Below are 18,818 nucleotides of genomic sequence, written 5' to 3' on the forward strand. Positions count from 1 at the left end.
TTACACATGCCTGACTGCTTAAAATATTCTTGGAATAGTTCCAGGTAACTGAAAGTTTTACTGTGGAGTTCAGTGTTAAAAGTTTGGTATTTTCTCCTATGCTTTACTTCCTTTTTCTCCCCTCACCCTTCAAGTGGATAAATAGCCTCTAAGTCTAATTTATGCTCACATGCACAGACCTAAATATCCCAAATTAGCTAGATATACCTTCTAAGACCATATTTTTTTAGATGTGTGTGACTTAAATCCAAATCTATTAATAATTTGGTTAAGAGGAAGAAAGTGTCTTTGGAAACTGATTTTGAAGCCTTTTTAACAAAACATGAGTAAAACGGAAGCTTGAGATCCTTCTTTACAGCTTATAGTGAAGCTATTAAGTTATTTAAGTTACTGTTGAATTAGCCTTATTTTTTACATTTCTCCTCTAAAACAGATTCCTAGGGAGGCATCTTCTATCTGCCTTTGGCCTGGTAGTCAGTGGCCAAAACTCTAAAATCTCAAGATGAAATGTAGAGTCACACGGTGATGCTCCTGTCTTAGTGTCTGCGATATGCTTTCCCCATCCTCTGAGGTCTAATACCTTTAATATCTTGCAGTGATGGAAAGATAACAGAGAAAGTTGGGAGACTAAAATCTGGTGTGAATTGAATGAAATAGAGCGTATGACTTTGTTAATGCCTTCATGTTTATTTTCTTAAGTCATTTAGCTTTGAAAGTAAAGTTCTTTAATCAAGAAAAAAAAGTTTGTTCTGGGAAAACTCTCTTTATGGGTTACTTTGGTTGATTCCTTAGCTGTTTGGGCTGAACTGTTGAAATGTTTTTCTGTACTCCTTTCACTACATAGTTTTTAGAATAGTTACATGAGATAATCTTCCAAAAAGTTAACAGTAAAAGTCTTGCTTTAAACAATAAAAGGAAAAAGTAATTGTTATTTTACATATTTGTGATAATGGTTTTTGCTTTAAATCTAAATCTCAGAAATGTTGATGGCACCTTACTTTTCTTCAAAAAAGGACTGAGAAATATCATCCTTCAATTATCAGTCACTTAAACTGGGCTAACTAACAATGATGGGTTAATTTCATTTTCCAATGTAAATTGAAATTTTGACAAAGATTTTAAATGTTTCTGTAACAGGTAAAAAATAATTTTCTTATTCCTTATGCCCTCATTTTGTTAATTCTTTTTTAACTTTTAATTTTTTGCTTCTTGTTCATACTTTTCAGAATAATTTTATTTATTTTAATAATCACTAGTAGTTTGTCCATGGTAATTATTTTAGGACTAATTCTTCACAATTGTTCTGTGCATTTAATATATCTGTGCTTAATTATAAGCCACAGAATGACTATTACTTTTTCATCTCAGCTGCTTAGTTCCCATTTTGTGCTTACACACACGCACACACATGTTATTTAATTAAATTTTTTCTGCATAGCCTTTTGGGTTAAATCCTATGGAACTTTGTACTGACATAGACTAATTAGCTTCCTAAATCAAACTGTTTACACCTTGTGTTCCACGTTTAAGAATTTTCTGCCTATAACTTAAGTGGACTAACCTGTTCATAACAGTGACTACAGTACTATTTTTCATTCCTTATTGTTGTTCATATTTACATGCTAACAGTGTAGGTTGTCCTTCTTAATCTGTTTATTAACACATTATTAAGATACTGTTATAGTTTAAATTGTTTTGTTATGTATACCTTGTGTATTTTTACTTGAATTTTATTTTATTCTAATTAATCTAATGAAACATCTCCCCATTTGTCAACTATCTCTTAGATATTTATTTCCTTTTTCCCTACCTTCTCTCAAATGAATCTCACTGTTTTCCTATCTTATACTTTTGCTATTTACCTTCTGTTTAGGATAATAGCATTAATAATGATCACTATATTTAGTCTCCCATATGGATATGGGAGGCTTTTTGTTAAAGTACTTCCTGTGATGTTTACTGTATCACAGTACAGTCTTTCCATTTTTGTATAGCTCATTTTTAAAAACAGTTAAAATCTTTTCCTGTAATGTCTACTTAATACTAGTTATTTATCCTAGAGCCATAAAGATATTTCTTTTTTTGTTGGAACGGTTTGTGTATTTGAAAAGTACCATCATAATCTTTTCGATTTTTTTTTTCCAGGTTTAAATATATTTAGTTCCTTCAGCTGTTCCTTTCATTTGACATGGTTTTCAGACCTTTTGCTTTCCTAATTTTCTTTCTATTCCTTTTAAGTCATGATGCCAGAAGTGAACTTTTATTTTGTCAACCATATTGTATTACTGGCCCTTACTGAAACTGCAGGCAACTGAAACCTAGGCCATTTTCACATATATTACTATGAAACAAAAAGCCCTGCAGCCTGTACTTTTTTCAGCTGCAATTACTTGTTTGTAGTTAATTCATTAAAAAAAATATCTGGGAATGATATATTTCATGTAGTTAACTTTGGCTTATAATTCTCTTCCATAAAGGTCTTAAAATCTCTTTAGTGATCCTATGTATTTAGCAGCAGATAAAAAGAGCTTTGTTTTATCTACAAATGAAGTATGCTTTATGTGTTTTGTATTAATCATTAATAATTATGTTGTGTTATAAAGCAGAAACTAACACACCATTGTAAAGCAATTATACTCCAATAAAGGTGTTAAAAAAAAAATTCTGTTGAGTAGCATAAGGCACAATATAGAAACCTCTGCAGTGTTTATCTGCAGTGTTTGCTGTTATTCAACCAGTTGTGATTCCCCATCTTGTTTTCTTTTCCACTTGAGGATTACAAAGCATTTCCACTGTGGAAACAATGACATAAAGATTGCCTTGCTTAGTTTTGTAAATCTGTTGTGGCTCCTAGGGATGATTATGTTAGGTATTTACAAACTCTTTGTTAATTCATTCTAAACATTTGCTACAGATTAATGTCAAATTTACCAGTGATGCTCATATATAAATTAGGTATATGACATTTTAAAAATGTCATTACTATGGAAGATTTGTCAGTTTATTGTTTTTGTTGGTCTGTATCTGATTTTCTATAGCTCTGACTTTGGGCCCAGCCTCCCCTTACTTTCTCAATAGCAGCAGCCACTATTAAGAATGAAAGATATTTTTAAGAAAGACTTATTCATCAGTGTTTAATCCTTTTCGAAAGCATATCTTCTACAATAACTGAAAATGTACAAGAATTAAAAATACTATTTTGAGAAGAGTGTATTTGGAAGATAGACTCTATTATTGAACTTAAGTATAATGGGAAAAGGCACATGTCTTAATACCTGTTGGCTGTCAATGAATTTGGAAGTCCACATGAATTTTTGGATCATAGCTGAAATTCCAATAAAATTTAGAGGTTTAATTCTGCCTTTAGAAAGAAGGCTTTTCTGTGCAGGTGTAAGTGATAATGGGAATATGGAAATAAGACTTTACCATGAGATTATGTTTATTACGCAGTAAGAACCTGTTTTCTTAGCAGCTAAATATTATAGTGTTTCTTGGTTTGAAAGTCATTGTATTTAAGTTCAGTACTCATAAAATCATTCAACAAAAATATATTTCATATAAATGGTTTGCCAAGCAAGACAGACCTAGTCTTTGCCCTCTGAGTTTATGCTTTAGAGAAGGATACAAATCATTACATGGGAATAGGCATTTTAGGTGATATCTGACGAGTGGGCAGAAGTTGGTGGAAGGATGAAAGTGAAGAAGGATTATTGGGATGAGCTGTTTCATGAGGAATTTAATCTTGGACTGTTAACTGATCCAGGCTGTAAATGTGCTATTGAATTAGATTCTACAATGTATTCTTTTGTGTGAGAATCTATTTATTATATCACAAAGAGCTTTGGCTGTGAGTTTTCTGGGTGAATCCCAGGAGTACAGCTATAGCTTTTCTGGCACCTGAGTGATGGAGGTTCTGAAACAGTAATCAATTAATGGCATTTTCATATGTGTAGGCATTTATAGCATCCCTGTTGCACATGTTCATAATATGTACAGATGATGTAATATTTTACTTATATTTTAAAAAGTGAGCCCATGTGGTTGTAACTGATGTATTAAAGGAAAGTTCTCTTCAGAAATGCACTTCCATGTATTCATAGTTAATATGCCTTTATTTCAACTTGTTGGATCTCTTACCTCCAAAAGTTTGTTATTTGTGGGAAGCAGAGGTGGTACAGAGAGAGCTTTTTCTACCCCTGTGTCTGGTTGTTTTTTTGGTGTCTTTACCACAAGGATCATTTTTCTTGTGTCCCCTCCATTTTTCTGTCTCATACCTTCTTTTTTTTTTTCTTGGCTGCACCGCATAGCATGCGGGATCTTAGTGCTCTGACCAGGGATGAACCTGTGCCTTCTGCAACAGAAGTGCGGAGTCCTAACCACTGGACCTCCAGAGAATTCCCTGTTTCATACCTTCTTGAATGAACCAGTAGATCTCTGAGAAATCATGTTCTTCCTAACCAAGAGCCCCAAATTTGCATGTCTTCATCCATGATCCAGAAAAATGAATCATTTCCTCAGCATCCTTATAGCCACCCCATCTTCATTTGTTCATATCTTAATTTCCCCTTTAATGCTTCAGCTATAAAGGAGAGATGAATCTACTACCTGCGCTGTTAAGTTTATTTATTTATTGATAAGACGTTCAGAAGTGTCTGGTTTTCTCTTATACATCAGGCACTGTACCAAGAATTTAATAGTTTGCAAGATGTAGCCCCTAATTTTATTATCTCCAGTGATGGTTTTCTTTTTTTTTTTAAGATTTTTTGTTTTTGATGTGGACCATTTTTTAAAGTCTTTACTGAATTTGTTACAATATTGCTTCTGTTTTATGTTTTTTGGCCACGGGGCATGTGGGAACTTAGCTCCCCAACCAGGGATCAAACCTGCACCCCCTGCATTGGAAGGTGAAATCTTAACCACTGGACCTCCAGGGAAGTCCCTCTAGGGATGGTTTTATTTTTTTTTCCTAGCAGTGTATTTTGCTCCTATATGGGTTATCAGTAATTAATAATACTTGATAGGATTGGGTGAGTCTGGTTAAGTTCATCGCTGCTTTCATCAGGAGAACACATCAGCAAGAAAGTATATTTCTGAAAGATCGTTTCAGACTTACAGCTATTATATGCAAAGAGACAGCAAATATTGTTAAATTCTTAGAGAACTTTTAAATGTTTATTGTAACATGAAGCTGCTTCTCTGGCTTTCATTTCGCCTGCGTGGGAAGCACTTTATACCTAGTCTATGGAACCAGTATTTGAAATTCTTGTTCATTGTCTTCCTCACCATTTATTCTTTCACTCACCAGTACATTGACTTGGATTTTGATTTCCATATTGCCAACTTTAGAATTTTTCTTTCCTGGTTTCTTTCCTTCATTCTACTTTAGAACTCATTTTCTTTAGCAAGTCACAGCAAAGGCAGGAATGTGTTGAGCCTCTTGCCCTGCTCTCAAGTAGGAGTTAGTTTCTACTTACTAAGATCACATGTGAGATGAATTTGAAGTAATGGCTAAGTGGCCAAGGAGTAGCATTCTGTCAGTTAGAAATATAGAAGTGTGAGTGAAAGAAGTGGATTTGAGAGACATTTGTCTTCATAGTATTGGTTGGAGCCACGGAAGAATAACAAAACAAAAAGGATTGAGGATAGGAGGAACATTCATATTTAAGGAACAATAACCAACAAAGAAGAAAGAGAAAGGTAGGAAGATGTAGGATGACAAACAGAAACGTACAAAGGCATGAAAAGCAAATGCTAAAATATTAAGAAGAACTTGTGTATGAATCATTAAGCTGCAGTAGTAGAGCACAAGAAGAAAGACCTTCAGTTTTAATATAAGCAGATCATTGGAAACTCTGGGATGAAGAGTTTAAGCACAATGGGTTGTTTCTATTACCTCTTATGTTAAAAAAAATACTCTAAAATTTCGTGGGCTAAAACAACCACTTATTTGTTTATGATTTTGCAATCTGAGCTGGATTCAGCTGGTTTTACTGTCTGTTAGGATATTATTAAATAGCCCAGGTCTGTTGAAGGTAACATGGATGGGAATCTGTAGTTAAATGCAGTCATTCCTACAGTGGTTCTGAAATTTGGAATCAAAATCAATCAACACAGCACCAGTTGTGTGTTAGTAAACTGACTCTTCAGGGGAAAAACACCTGATTGTGACATTTGCCAATATTTGTGGAGTGAATACTTTTACCATGGCTGATTTCAGGCTACCAGTGTGGAGTCACTGAACTTAAGAGTTTGGAAGACATACAGACAGTTCATTCTCAACAGCTAGTGTGAGCCAAGCCCAAGCCCCAGACACTCCTATAAAAAAATATCATTGTCCTGACCTCTTCATCTACAAAGAATTTGAGGCAGGTTAACAAAAATAAACACTTATTAAAACAGGATTAAGTAAACGGGTGAAGAAGTTTATAAAAAAGGGAAATAAGGGTGTGAAAATAAAAGAATAAAGTTAGTAGTTTATGAAATAGATGCCTATGATAAGGATTTCAGCAATTACTATAAGTGAGCTAAGGATGTGCCTAAAACAAAGAGGAAATGAGCAATAGATAGTGTTCATAGTGAAACTTAGATAAAAACACACCAGCTGCTCAGGAGGAACAAAACTTTCTGATGACATCAGTGAACAATTAGATAAGGATACTGCTTCTTCAACATTCTTGCAGAAGTAGGATGGCAATACTTGTGTGATATTTCTTGAATTTTTTTTTTAGTGCAAGGTGCTGACAGTGCCAAAGTGATTCAGAAAATGTATTATTTTCTCAGAAAAAAGGATAAAATTGGCAATTTGGGATCTATAATAGAATAATTTGAAATAAATGATAAGAAAACGTATTGGAAATATAGCTGAGAGCCCCTTCTAGTTTATTTAGGCTATTTAGAAAGCCGATTCCATCTGCATCATTAAGAGTTTGCAGGTAAGGAAACTAACAAAATATTTACAAGATTCTAAGTATGGGATAATTAGGAGATCAAGTAGCTGTGGATTTGTTTATAAGGAAAATCCATATATGAGAGAGTTTGCATGAAAAGAATTAGCAAGATTTAGTAACAGGCTACCTGTTGAGAACAAGTCAGAATGATTACTTGCAGGTAGCCGTCCTATGCTCAGGGAACTGATACGATATACCATGAAAACTTTCCCAGGTGTCCTTTTTGATTTCTAGTGGTGATTCATTTTTCACTCTTGATTTTTTTGGTGTCATTCTTTAATCCTTTGAATATTGACTTTATGGAGGAGATTAGATTAGATGCTTATAGTGATAAGTAAGACGTGCGATCCCCGTCTTTAACTTTTGGTGTCTTATCATAGGATCCTTTTCTCATTTCTTTCTGCTCATGCTGTCCTTGGTTAGCCTCATCTTCATACATCATTGTTGTTGGACCCAATCTTAAACAGAGTTTTTCTCCTATTCTGTTATTTATTTCTCTTTATTGGTGTTTGCTCAGGCAGCCCAACTTGAAAGCAGGGTAGGAAGGTGGTTAGGGTCACCGGCAAATGCTCAGAAGTTCCTATTCTCATTACTCCTACTTCTGGGTTCTTCTCCTGTTCCTCCTGGGCACAGAGGTGCTGGTGTTAATTCCTCCCTGCCCACCTTTCCCTAGAGTCCGTGCGTGCTGGTGCGTCCTACAAACGGCAGAATGAAGGAAAGCCAGAAAGAGGTGAGTTTTGAGCTAGATTGTGATTTGGGATCGTGAAGGGTGGGGGGCTATAATTTGTAGAGGTTATAGAAATGGGAAAAGTGTATAACTGCTCCATTAGTCTGCTGTTGGAACCAGAGTTGAACAATAGCAGACTCAGGTAGTAGGATTTGGGGAGACATGTGGGTTTGTTGTCTGGGCTAGCCACTCCCAGTCAGCAACTGCCACCTCATAGGAGGTTGAGATCTGTAGAGTAGACAAGTCACTGGCCGAAAGGACCCAACATCAGTAGGATCAGGATATTTCTATTTACCATTTTTGTGCTCTTTCTGCTGCCATCTGTATCATCCTTTTTCTTTATCCTTTGCTTCTTGCCTGTCCCTGCCCTTCATGCCACCGGTATATATGAATATATGTTGATATTTGATAAACCACTGCCCTCTCCTTCAATGTTCCTTTGCTTCTGCACACTGAGATTGGTTGAAATCTGCTTAAATTAGCCTTATGCAGCTAAAATCATGAAAGATCCTAAGACTACACTTGGACACCATACTTGGCATACCTGTAGAGCTGATGCTTTGTTTGTAAAGGAGGTGCTAAATAAGAGATTAACAGCTGCTTGTGAAAGTTTTTTGCTGTGTTTAGCTGCTGTGTGCCAGAATTGAGCCTATAATTATGTCTTTAATTAACATAGTGTGCTGTGCTGATTGGTCCAGTTCTTCATCTCTCAAGGAAATACTTAATCAGAATAGACTGGGGAGGTCACTGAATCCTAAGGGTAGAAAAATAATTCATCTTTTCACAAGTTTGTGAGTACCTACTCTTTTCTTAAAGGACTCAGCTTGGTAGGCCTTGGGTATTTGGGAAAAAATGAGCTATGATACTTGTTCCTCTAGGGGCTTTTGGTGCAGTGGGATAGACTGACACTGTCACATTATGGTATGGAATTTGCCATGTGCAATGGAAATACAGTAGGGAATGACTAAATAAGCCATGTTCTTAGCCATTTGGGGATGTAGTGATGGTTGTATCATTTTGCTTTTGATTTTTAAGGTCTGTAAGAACTTTTAAACTTGCTTAGTGCGAAAGTCTCTTAATGGTACCACAAGTTAAAAGATTCTAGAGTTAGGTCTTTTTTAAGACTATTGGAGCTTCACAGTTGGAATACTGTGCCTAGAGCAGGAGTTTTCAACCTCAGCACTACTGACATTTGAGGCCGGATAATTCTTTGTTGTGGAGGGCTGTCCTGTGCATTTGTAGCATGTTTAGCAGCATCCCTAACCTCTACTTAACCATGTGCCAGTGGCACTCACCCACTGTGAAAATCAGAAATATCTTCACACATTGCCACGTGTTGTGGGTGCGGGGAGCTGTGGGGGGCATCTTGAGAAAGCCTTTCCGGCTCTGCAGGACATTGGAAAGAGATTTATTCACTACGTCCCCAGGTGGTTGGAAGCCCTTGACCTCCAGGCCCTTACTTTGCTGTCTTGACCATAGCAGGAAGAGCTTAAGAGGCTTTTTGACTGAAACTGGCTTTGCCTCAGTTTCAAGGTCTTTTTTTCTCCGCTTTTGCTCTTGACTGCTTTCCTGGCCTTAACCCACTATCCAGTCTTGACCAGTTTCTGTGTCACTCCAAACTTGGTGCTGCTTTTTCCTCTTCTCTGAAATTAAAGTTTTCCTAGCACTTGAAAGCAGAGGCTATCTGTTACAGTTGACATATAGATAATTTAATGAAACGTTTTTCTGTTAGCAACAGCTCACTGTTATTTTTAAGATTATATTTAACTAAACCCATTTTTGTTGTTGTTTTCGTTGAACTGGCTAAAATAATATTTAAATTTATTTTCTGGCTTATATTTCCATAAAAATAATAGTATACATAGAGCACTATGTGAGTGTCTGAAGTGACCAAAGATAAAGTTTAGTGACTTTATCTCATACAGATTTATTTTTCACCATTTAACAAATATTTGGGTACTCATTCATATCAGGTACCGGATTAGTGCTCTATTATAGTTTTCTAGTTTTAATTTTTTTAAAACATTTCATGAATACCTGCTAAGTTTCCTACATACCCTTCTCTTTGAGCTATAGCTTAATTAGCTAATAATTAGCTAATTCTCTTTGGTAGCATCTATATAATAACCTCCATTGGATTTTTAGTGTGATGTATTAAAAGTTAACTTTTCGGAACTTGGAGGAGGAAGCATTTATGATTTTAAAATGTTTTTTGCCTTTCCTGAGGTCTTCTCTGTGGTTCCATGTTTGCTAACTGGCATTGATATGGCCTAGATTGCCATATATACTGTCCTTTGGTTCTAGGTTATTTGAAATTTTTGATGGTGCCCAGCCTCAAAGACAGATAGGAGGATTTAGATATTAACAGAATTAATTTAATAATGTAATAAAGATTTCACTATTAAAATAAGTGTATGACTTCCACCCCTTATTCATTTACAAAAACACTCTAGTTGAAAACAAATAAGCTAGAAAATTGCATTTTATATTTTCTTATATAGGTAAAGAAAGACCTGTTCAGTCTTTGAAAACATCAAGAGACACTTCACCCTCAAGTTCTTCAGCAGTTCCTTCATCAAAGGTTTGTTGTACTTCTAAAATCAATTCAAAGAGGAAACACAAAGTAAATGAGATGGATTGTATAGTACAGGTGCTTTTATTCTTTACTGTCACACCTAACGGGGGTAATTTGCTGCATTGAAAGCTTGAGTTTCAAGTAAGCATAACTTAAAAGTTGCCTCCAGAGTAAATGAGCAGTTTTCTCATAGAATTATTTCCACAGGTTATGCTAAAATTAGTATTTACTGATCCCCTTCTCATCTTGACCATAGCCGAGTGGGAATGAATATCCAGATGAGGCATATTTGAGAGACTGTGCTTTTATTTTGGAAGTGGGGTAATAGGCAGAGACCTAACATTTATTGTATAATGACTTGATTCTATGTACTATATTATATATTTTCTTCTGTTATTAATTCATATAAAAATTCTATGATGTAGGTAAGTGTATATTTCCATTTTATATAACAGGCTCAGAAGTTAAATAATTTTCTCAAATTATTTCACTGATGAATTCTCCCAAACGTTTAAGAATACCTGTACTTCTCAAACTTCCAAAAAATAGAAGAGGATTGAACACTTCCAAACTTGTTTTATGAACCTAGAATTATCCTGACACCAAAACCAGACAAGGACATTACAAGAAAAGAAAACTACAGGCCAGTATCTCTGATGAAGATAGATGCAAAAATCCTCATCCAAATGTTAGCAAACCAAATTCATAAGCACATTAAATGGATCGTATACCATGATCGAGTGGGATTTATTCCAGGCATGCTAGCACACATGGTTCAGTATCTGCAGATCAATTAGTGTGATACACCACATTAATAAAGTAAAGGATAAAAATCATATGATCATCTCAGTAGATGATGAGAAAATTTAACATCCATTTATGATAAAAACTCAACAAAGGGGACATAGAGGGAACATGCCTCAACAAAATAAAGGCTATATATGTCAAGCCAACAGCCAACATCATTCTCAATGGCAAAGAGCTGAAAGCATTTCCTCTAGGATCAGGAACAAGCAAGGATGCCCACTCTCACCAGTTTTATTCAACATAGTATTGGAAGTACTAGCCAGAGCAATTAGGCAAGAAAAAGAAATAAAAAGCACCCAAACTGGAAAGGAAGAAGTAAAACTGTCACTATTTGTGGATAACATGATTTTGTATGTAGAAAACCCTAAAAAGAAATAAAAGCAAAAATAAACAAATGGGAGCTAATTAAACTTAAAAGCTTTTGCAAAACAAAGGAAACCATTGATAAAATAAAAAGACAACCTACAAAATGGGAGAAGATATTTTCAAATGATATGACCAACAAGGGATTAATATCCAAAATATATAAATAGTTCATACAACTCAATATCAAAGAAGAGGCAGAAGACCTGAATAGGCATTTTTCCAAAGAAGACATACAGATGGCTAGCAGGCATATGAAAAAATGCTCAACATTGCTGATTATTAGAGAAATGTGAATCAAAACCACAATGAGATATCACCTCACACACCCAGGATGACTGTCATCAAAAAGTGTACAAATAACAAATGTTGGAGAGGATATGGAGAAAAGGGAACCCTAGTGTGCTCTTGGTGGGAATGTAAATTGGAGAACAGTATGGGGATTCCCCCCCCCCAAAAAAAAAATTAGAACTATCCTATCATCCAGCAAGCCACTTCTAGTTATGTATGCAAAGGAATTGAAAACAGGGTGAACACATGGCAGCTCTGAGAGTGCAAGGAAGCTCTGCACCCCTTCACTTAACCTTGCCTAAGCATCTTTTATCATGAACTGCCTCCTATTGGCCACAAAACTCAGCCCACGTGTCAACACTGGGAGTTTGGTGTCCATCTGCCATGATGCTTCAGTATGCACGTATGACCACTGCTCATACTGCTCTCGTAAGGAGAGCAGCCAAGATGGCAAGGTAGAAAGACCCTGAGCTCATCTCCTCTCAGGAGCACACCAAAATCAGTTTCCTGCAGAGCAACCATCAGTGAAAAAGAGTGGGACCTACCAGAAAAGATATACAACTAAAGACATAAAGAAGGAAACACAACGAGACAGGTAGGAGGGATGGACTCACAGTATAATCATATCCCATACCCCCCAGGTGGGCAGCCCACAAATTAGAGGATAATTATATTGCAGAAGTTCTTCCACAGGAGTGAGAGTTCAGAGCCCCATGTCAGGCTCCCCAGCCTGGGGTTCTGGCACCAGGAATACAAGCCCCCAGAGCGTTTGGCTTTGAAGGCCAGCAGGGCTTAATTGCAGGAGCCCCACAGAGTGGGGGAAATAGAGACTTCACTCTTAAAGGGCACACACAAAATCCCACGTGCAGTGGGACCCAGGGCAAAAGCAGTAATTTGATAGGAGCCTGGACAAGACCCACCTACTGGTCTTGGAGAGTCTTCTGGAGAGGCAGGGAGCAGCTGCGGCTCACCCTGGAGACATGGACACTGATGGCAGACATATTAGGGAACGCTCAAACACATGAACACTGTTGCTGGCTGCTGTCATCTTGGCTCATTAGCACCAAGACCTGGCCCCACTCAGCAACGTGTAGGGATCAGTGCTGGGCTGCCTCAGGTCAAACAACTAACTGGGCGGGGACACAACCCCATCCATCAACAGACAGCCTGCCTAAAGACTTCCTGACCTCTAGACACACCCCTGGACACAGCCCTACCCACCAAAGGGCCAAGACCCAGCTCTAACCACCAGAGGACAGGCACCAGCCCTTCCTGCCAGGAAGCCTACACTAGCCTCTAGACCAGCCTCACCCACCAGCAGAAGCAAGCCAGACCCTACCCTGGGACCAGCTGTGCCGTAGCCCTGACCACTAGCGGGCCAACACAACCTTCGGGACACCCCAGACCCCATACCCAACTGTTTCAGGAACTTGCCTCTCCCCTACTCCAGTAATCTGAAATGAGCTCTGGGATCCCTGGCCCTGCAGCCAGACTCCAGGAAGCAGTTCTGCTTGCCAGTAGTCCGGCACTAACCCCGGATCTGGCTTCACCTGCCAGTGTGGGCAACAGCTCTAGAGTTTTTGAGACCCTGACTCTGCCCACCAGTGAGCCAGCACTAGCTCTGGGGCCCCCGAGGGTTCTGCAACCAGCCACCTTGTGACCAGGCCCCACTAAACAGTAGCCAGCAGCATCTTCACAAGGCAGGGCCTGGCAACCAACTGGACTAGGGGGCAGCCAACTGGACTAGGGGCCAACCAAGCCTACCAGACTACCCACGTAGTTAGCCCACCATGACAGGAGGACCCACACAGCCCTTTTAGGGGGAACGCCTAGAGCATATAGCTTAGGTGATGAGGGGCGGGGGGAGTATACTGCTAGGACACAACGGATCTCCTACAGAAGGCTACTTCTCCAATGTGGAGAAACATAACCTACCTACCACATACATAAAAATACAAAGAGCAGCTTAGACAAAATGAGGCAGCAGAGGACTATGTTCTAGAAAGGAACAAGCTATAACCCCAGAAGAAGAACTACGTGAAGATAGGCAGTCTACATGTAAGAGTTCAGAGTAATGATCATAAAGATGATCAAAGAACTTGGGAGGAGAATGGATGCACAGAGTGAGAAGTTTTTAACAAAGAGGAAATATAAAGAACAGCAGAGGTGAAGAATACAATAACTGAAATAAAAAATATGCTAGAATGAATCAATAGTAGACTAAATGATACAGAAGAACAGATCAGTGAGCTGGAAGAGAGAGTAGTGGAAATCACTGCCACTGAATAGAAAAAAAAGAATGAAGAAATTAGGACAGTTTAAGAGACCTCTGGGACAACATGAAGCACACTAATATTCACATCATAGGGGTCTCGGAAGGAGAAGAGAGAGAGAAAAGGGAAGAGAATGTATTTGAAGACATAATAGCTGAAAACGTCCTTAATCTGGAAAAGGAAACAGTTACCCAAGTCCAGGAAGCGCAGAGAGCCCTGTTCCGGATTAACCCAAAGAGGAACGTGCTGAGACACATAGTAATCAAAATGACACAAATTAAAGATAAAGTGAGTATTAAAAGCAGCAAGGGGAATGCAACAAATAACATACAAGGGAACTCCCATAAAACTATCAGCTGATTTTTCAGCAGAAACTCTGCAGGCCAGAGGGTAGTGGCACGGTATATTTAAAGTGATGAAAGGGAAAAACCTGTGACCAAGAATACTTTACCCAGCAAGGCTCTCAGTCAGGTTTGATTTAAAATCAAAAGGTTTACAGACAAGCAAAAGCTAAAAGAATTCAGCACCACCAAACCAGCTTTACAACAAATGGTAAAGGAACTTCTCTAGGTGAAAAAGAAAAGGCCACAACAAGAATACAAGAAAATTATGAAATGAAAAAGCTTACCAGTAAAGGCAAACGTACTATAAAGGTAGGAAATCATCTACACACAAAGCTAGTAAGGAGGTTAAAAGACAAAAGTAGTAAAACCATCTGTATCCACAATAAGCAGTGAAGGGATACACAAAACAATTAGATGTAAAATAAGATAAAGACAGTAATCGTGAGGGGAGGAGGGTACAAATGCAGGGTTTTAAAAATGCATTTGAAATTAAGAGATCAGCAACTTAATATACAGTTATACAGAAACCTCATGGTAACCACAAACCAAAAATCTATAATATATATACACACAAAAAAGAAAAAGGAATCCAAACATAATACTAAGATTAGTCATCACAAGAGATGAGAAAAAATGAAGAAAGGGGGGGAAAAGGTCTACCAAAATGGCAATAAGAACATACATATTGCTAATTCCCTTAAGTGTAAACAGACTAAATGCTCCAACCAAAGACATAGAGTGGCTTCATGGATACAATAACAAGACTCATATATATGGTGTCTACAAAAGACTCACTTCAGATCTAGAGATACATACAGACTGAAAGGAAGGGCATGAAGAAAGATATTCCATACAAATGGAAATCAAAAGAAAGCTATATAAGTATAACAGTACTTATATCAGACAAAATAGACTTTAAATAAAGACTGTCACAAGAGACAAAGAAGGACACTACATAATGATCAAAGGGTCAATCCAAGAAGAAGATATAACAGTTGTAAATATATATGCACCCAACATTGGAGCACCTCAATGTATAAGGCAAATATTAACAGACATAAAAGGAGAAATCAATAGTAACACAATAATAGGAGGGGAGTTTAACACCCCACTTATTACATCAGTGGACAGATCCTCTAGACAGAAAATCAATAAGGAGACATAGGCCTTAAATAACACATTAGACTAAATGGACTTAATTAATTTATAGAGAGCATTCTATCCGGAAAGCAGCAGAATGCATATTCTTTTCAAGTGCACGTGGAACTTTCTCCAGGATAGATGACTTGCTAGGCCACAAAACAAGCCTTGGTAAATTTAAGAAAATTGAAATCGTATCAGACATCTTTTCTGACCACAAGGCTATGAGAGTAGAAATCAACTACAAGGGAAAAACCTGCAAAAAACACAAACACATTGGAGGCAAAACAGTATGCTACTAAACAACCAATGGATCACTAAAGAAATCAAAGGAAATGAAAACAGTATTTCAAGGAGATATCTGCATTTTTTTTGGCAGGGGGAATTGAACCTGGCCCATGGCAGTGAAAACCTTGAATCCTAACCACTAGGCCACCAGGGAACTCCCCTGCATTTCTGTGTTCATTGCAGCATTATTCACTGTAGCCAAGATGTGGAAACAACCTAACCTGCCCTCAATGAATGGATAAAGAAAATATTGTATACATACATGATGGAATATTATTCGACCATGAAAAAGGTGAACATCTTACCATTTGTGACAAAATGGATGGACCTTGAGGGCATTATGCTAAGTGAAATAAGCCAGACAGAGAAAGACAAGTATTCTATGATCCTGATGACATGTGGAATCTAAAAAAGTCAAATTCACAGAAAGAAGGGTTGTTACCAGAGTCTGGGGGACAGGAGAAAAGGGGAGATGTTGGTCAAAGATTATGAACTTGAAGCTATAATATGAATGAGTTCTGGGTATCTAATATATAGCATAGTTATTATAGTTAATAATACTCTCCTGTATAATTGAAATTTGCTAAGAGATCTTTGATGTTCTCACCACAAAAAAGAAATGGTAATTATGTGACATGATGCAGGTGTTAGCTAATGCTAAGGTTGTGATTATTTTGCAATTTTAAAAAAGTGGGTATATATCTCCATTTTATGGAAAAGGCTTAGATGTTAAATAATTTTCTCAAGGACATAGCCAGTTTTCACTGCATCATTCTTCTCAGTCCTTCCTTCTCAGCATCTGAAAACGTGTTGAAAAGGTGCATCGTTCTAATCCTCAAAACTTAAAACTTTGGGGTGTTTCTGAGGTTCTCTTCACCAACCTCACACTGTTTCTCTTTCCATAACTGTTGTTACTTCTATTCTCGTCTTTCTTCACTTCTTTTTGTTTTCTGTCTTTGGTATGTTTGGCTTTTCTGTAAGAAAAGATATCAGTTGGTGGTCTGTGCTGGTGTTCAGTGGGCAGCTGCTTCTCTGCCTCAAATGGAAAAAAGAAAAGGTGTCTTTGTGACAACTTGTGTTTTTGGAGCTTTCCCAGAAGTCTGACGATGCTAGAATGCTGGATTTTGAATAGGAAAGATTGATTGGATTTTTTGGTTCTTTCTTATCATATCAAGGGTGCTTTACCCATCTGAAACACTGGCTTGGTTTTGTTTTTGTTTTTTTTCCCCAGCTAGAAATGAATGAAGAGTAAATAATACCCATCTAAGTCACTATGAATATTTAAATTATGATATTTGAAATATTTATTTCCCTTGAACTATAATGTGGTGTGAATATGTTATAGCATAGGACTTTGTGGTACGTGATGAAAATATATTTTAACCATCAAATCCAACCCTAATGGATTTTAGATATTTTCATCTGACATTTTATTTTAGATGTTTGCATTTTTGTCTTAGAATGGAATTAAAATTTCAGAATTTTAGATCTATAATCATTTTATATATTGGGGAAGTATAGCTTCCTGTGTCCTCTTCCCAGGGTTACATGCTAGCTTTATTACCTAGATTTCCTGATATGGTGGAGGACTTTTTCTTTGAAACATTATGGTTACTGTCATGTAGGAATAGTTTTTCAGAGTTTATTTTCTGCTGTTAGAAGTCAGTTTCAAATGAGAGTTTTTTAAGTGTACAGAGTTAATGATGGTTGAATAGAAGGATTCAGTTATAAAAGATTTTGCTTCCTTCTTTACTAGAGATAATTTACAATGTTTTGTTTTGTTTTTGCTCTTTCTCTTCAAAACAGGTACCAAAGAAAAGTGAGGTGTACATTTAAAAAAATATTTTTGTTTGTGTTTCTTATTTTTAAAAAAACTTTTTAACCTTATTACTAAGTAATAGTAAAGGTATTGCTTATATCTTTTTAACCTTATGTATGGGTAGGACTTTGGAATAAGATATTGAGACTTACTCAGTGGCCATGGAAATACTCCATGTAGATACACTGTGATTATCTTCTAGTAAATACTATGGATGGCAAACCAGTTTTTTGGTAAATTGAATTGAAGGTGGTCAAGGGCCTTACTCATCTAGAAGACCTAGTTTTAACTTCCAGCTCAGCATTTATTGGTAACTGTGTACAAATCACTAACCTTTTGACATTCAGTTTTTTGGTTTATAAGTTGGGGGTGATAAAGTCTAGCCACCTTCATGGAATTCCATTTAATTAAAATACCTTTTTTTGGTTTGCATGTGTAAGTGCTTTATAAATGATAGTATACCATAACATGGGGATTTTTACTGACACTGTCATCCAGAGGAGGTATATTTAGAATCAATGATGTGACTTTATAGAAGTAAGAGATGGAGACAAAATTAAAGTACCAAGCGTTATGCTGGATGCTTTCAGGTCTGTTACTTCCCTTGATTCTCACAACTACTTTAAGAGTGAATATAATATTATTAATCCCTGTTTTGTAAATGAGAAAATGAAGGCTCACAGTGTCATAAGTTATGTATATAAAATCATCTACCCTCACTAGTGATGAAACCGCTATTCAAACCCAGCTTTGTCTGTAACTCCAAATCCTATACTTTGTTTAGTATTGTATGTGGTTGGAGAAGGGAAGTAGTGATAGTATCAAAAAATGAAATTTAAGTGTATACATTTCGTGTAAAGAGTAGGATTTATATAAACTATTACAAAGTATAAAATAGCATATCTGGACTTTTCTGTTTCATTAATTAGAAATTTACCTTGATGAAATTTTGGCATTGGTTATTTCATTGAATATAATTAAAGATACAAAGTTGAAATCAGTATAATGTCTTGTATATTCTAAATAATATTTAGTATATTAGCTGTCAGTGTTTTTCGTTTCGTTCCTTAGATGAATTTCTAAAGCTTTATATAAATGAAAGTAGGAGTCAGATTTAGTCTATATGTCCCCCCAAAATTGCAACTTAACGAAATTCTGTGTTGAATATTTTTGAAAAAGCGAAGAATGTACTTGTTCTCTTTATAAATTTGAAGGCTTAAATGATTTCATGTGTAAGTGGGGTA

The 18,818-nt window shown here is 36.7% G+C and overlaps 1 protein-coding gene across 13 annotated transcripts in view; it reads left to right on the forward strand.

The window, feature by feature from the left end:
- Positions 1 to 18,818, forward strand: part of PPHLN1 (periphilin 1) — a 142,011-nt gene that overhangs the window by 60,007 nt on the left and 63,186 nt on the right. For 11 of the 13 annotated variants that reach the window (XM_004274441.3, XM_033436549.2, XM_033436543.2 and 8 more), the window contains 2 exons: positions 7,621 to 7,677; positions 10,176 to 10,255. In XM_004274441.3, coding sequence (XP_004274489.1) covers positions 7,621 to 7,677; positions 10,176 to 10,255 — 137 coding nt within the window. The remainder of the gene's footprint in view (positions 1 to 7,620; positions 7,678 to 10,175; positions 10,256 to 18,818) is intronic. The other 2 variants (XM_033436544.2, XM_033436545.1) reach the window with 1 other exon arrangement.

Source organism: Orcinus orca, chromosome 11 (genome assembly GCF_937001465.1).
Source record: "Orcinus orca chromosome 11, mOrcOrc1.1, whole genome shotgun sequence".
In the NCBI taxonomy this organism is placed as follows: domain Eukaryota; kingdom Metazoa; phylum Chordata; class Mammalia; order Artiodactyla; family Delphinidae; genus Orcinus; species Orcinus orca.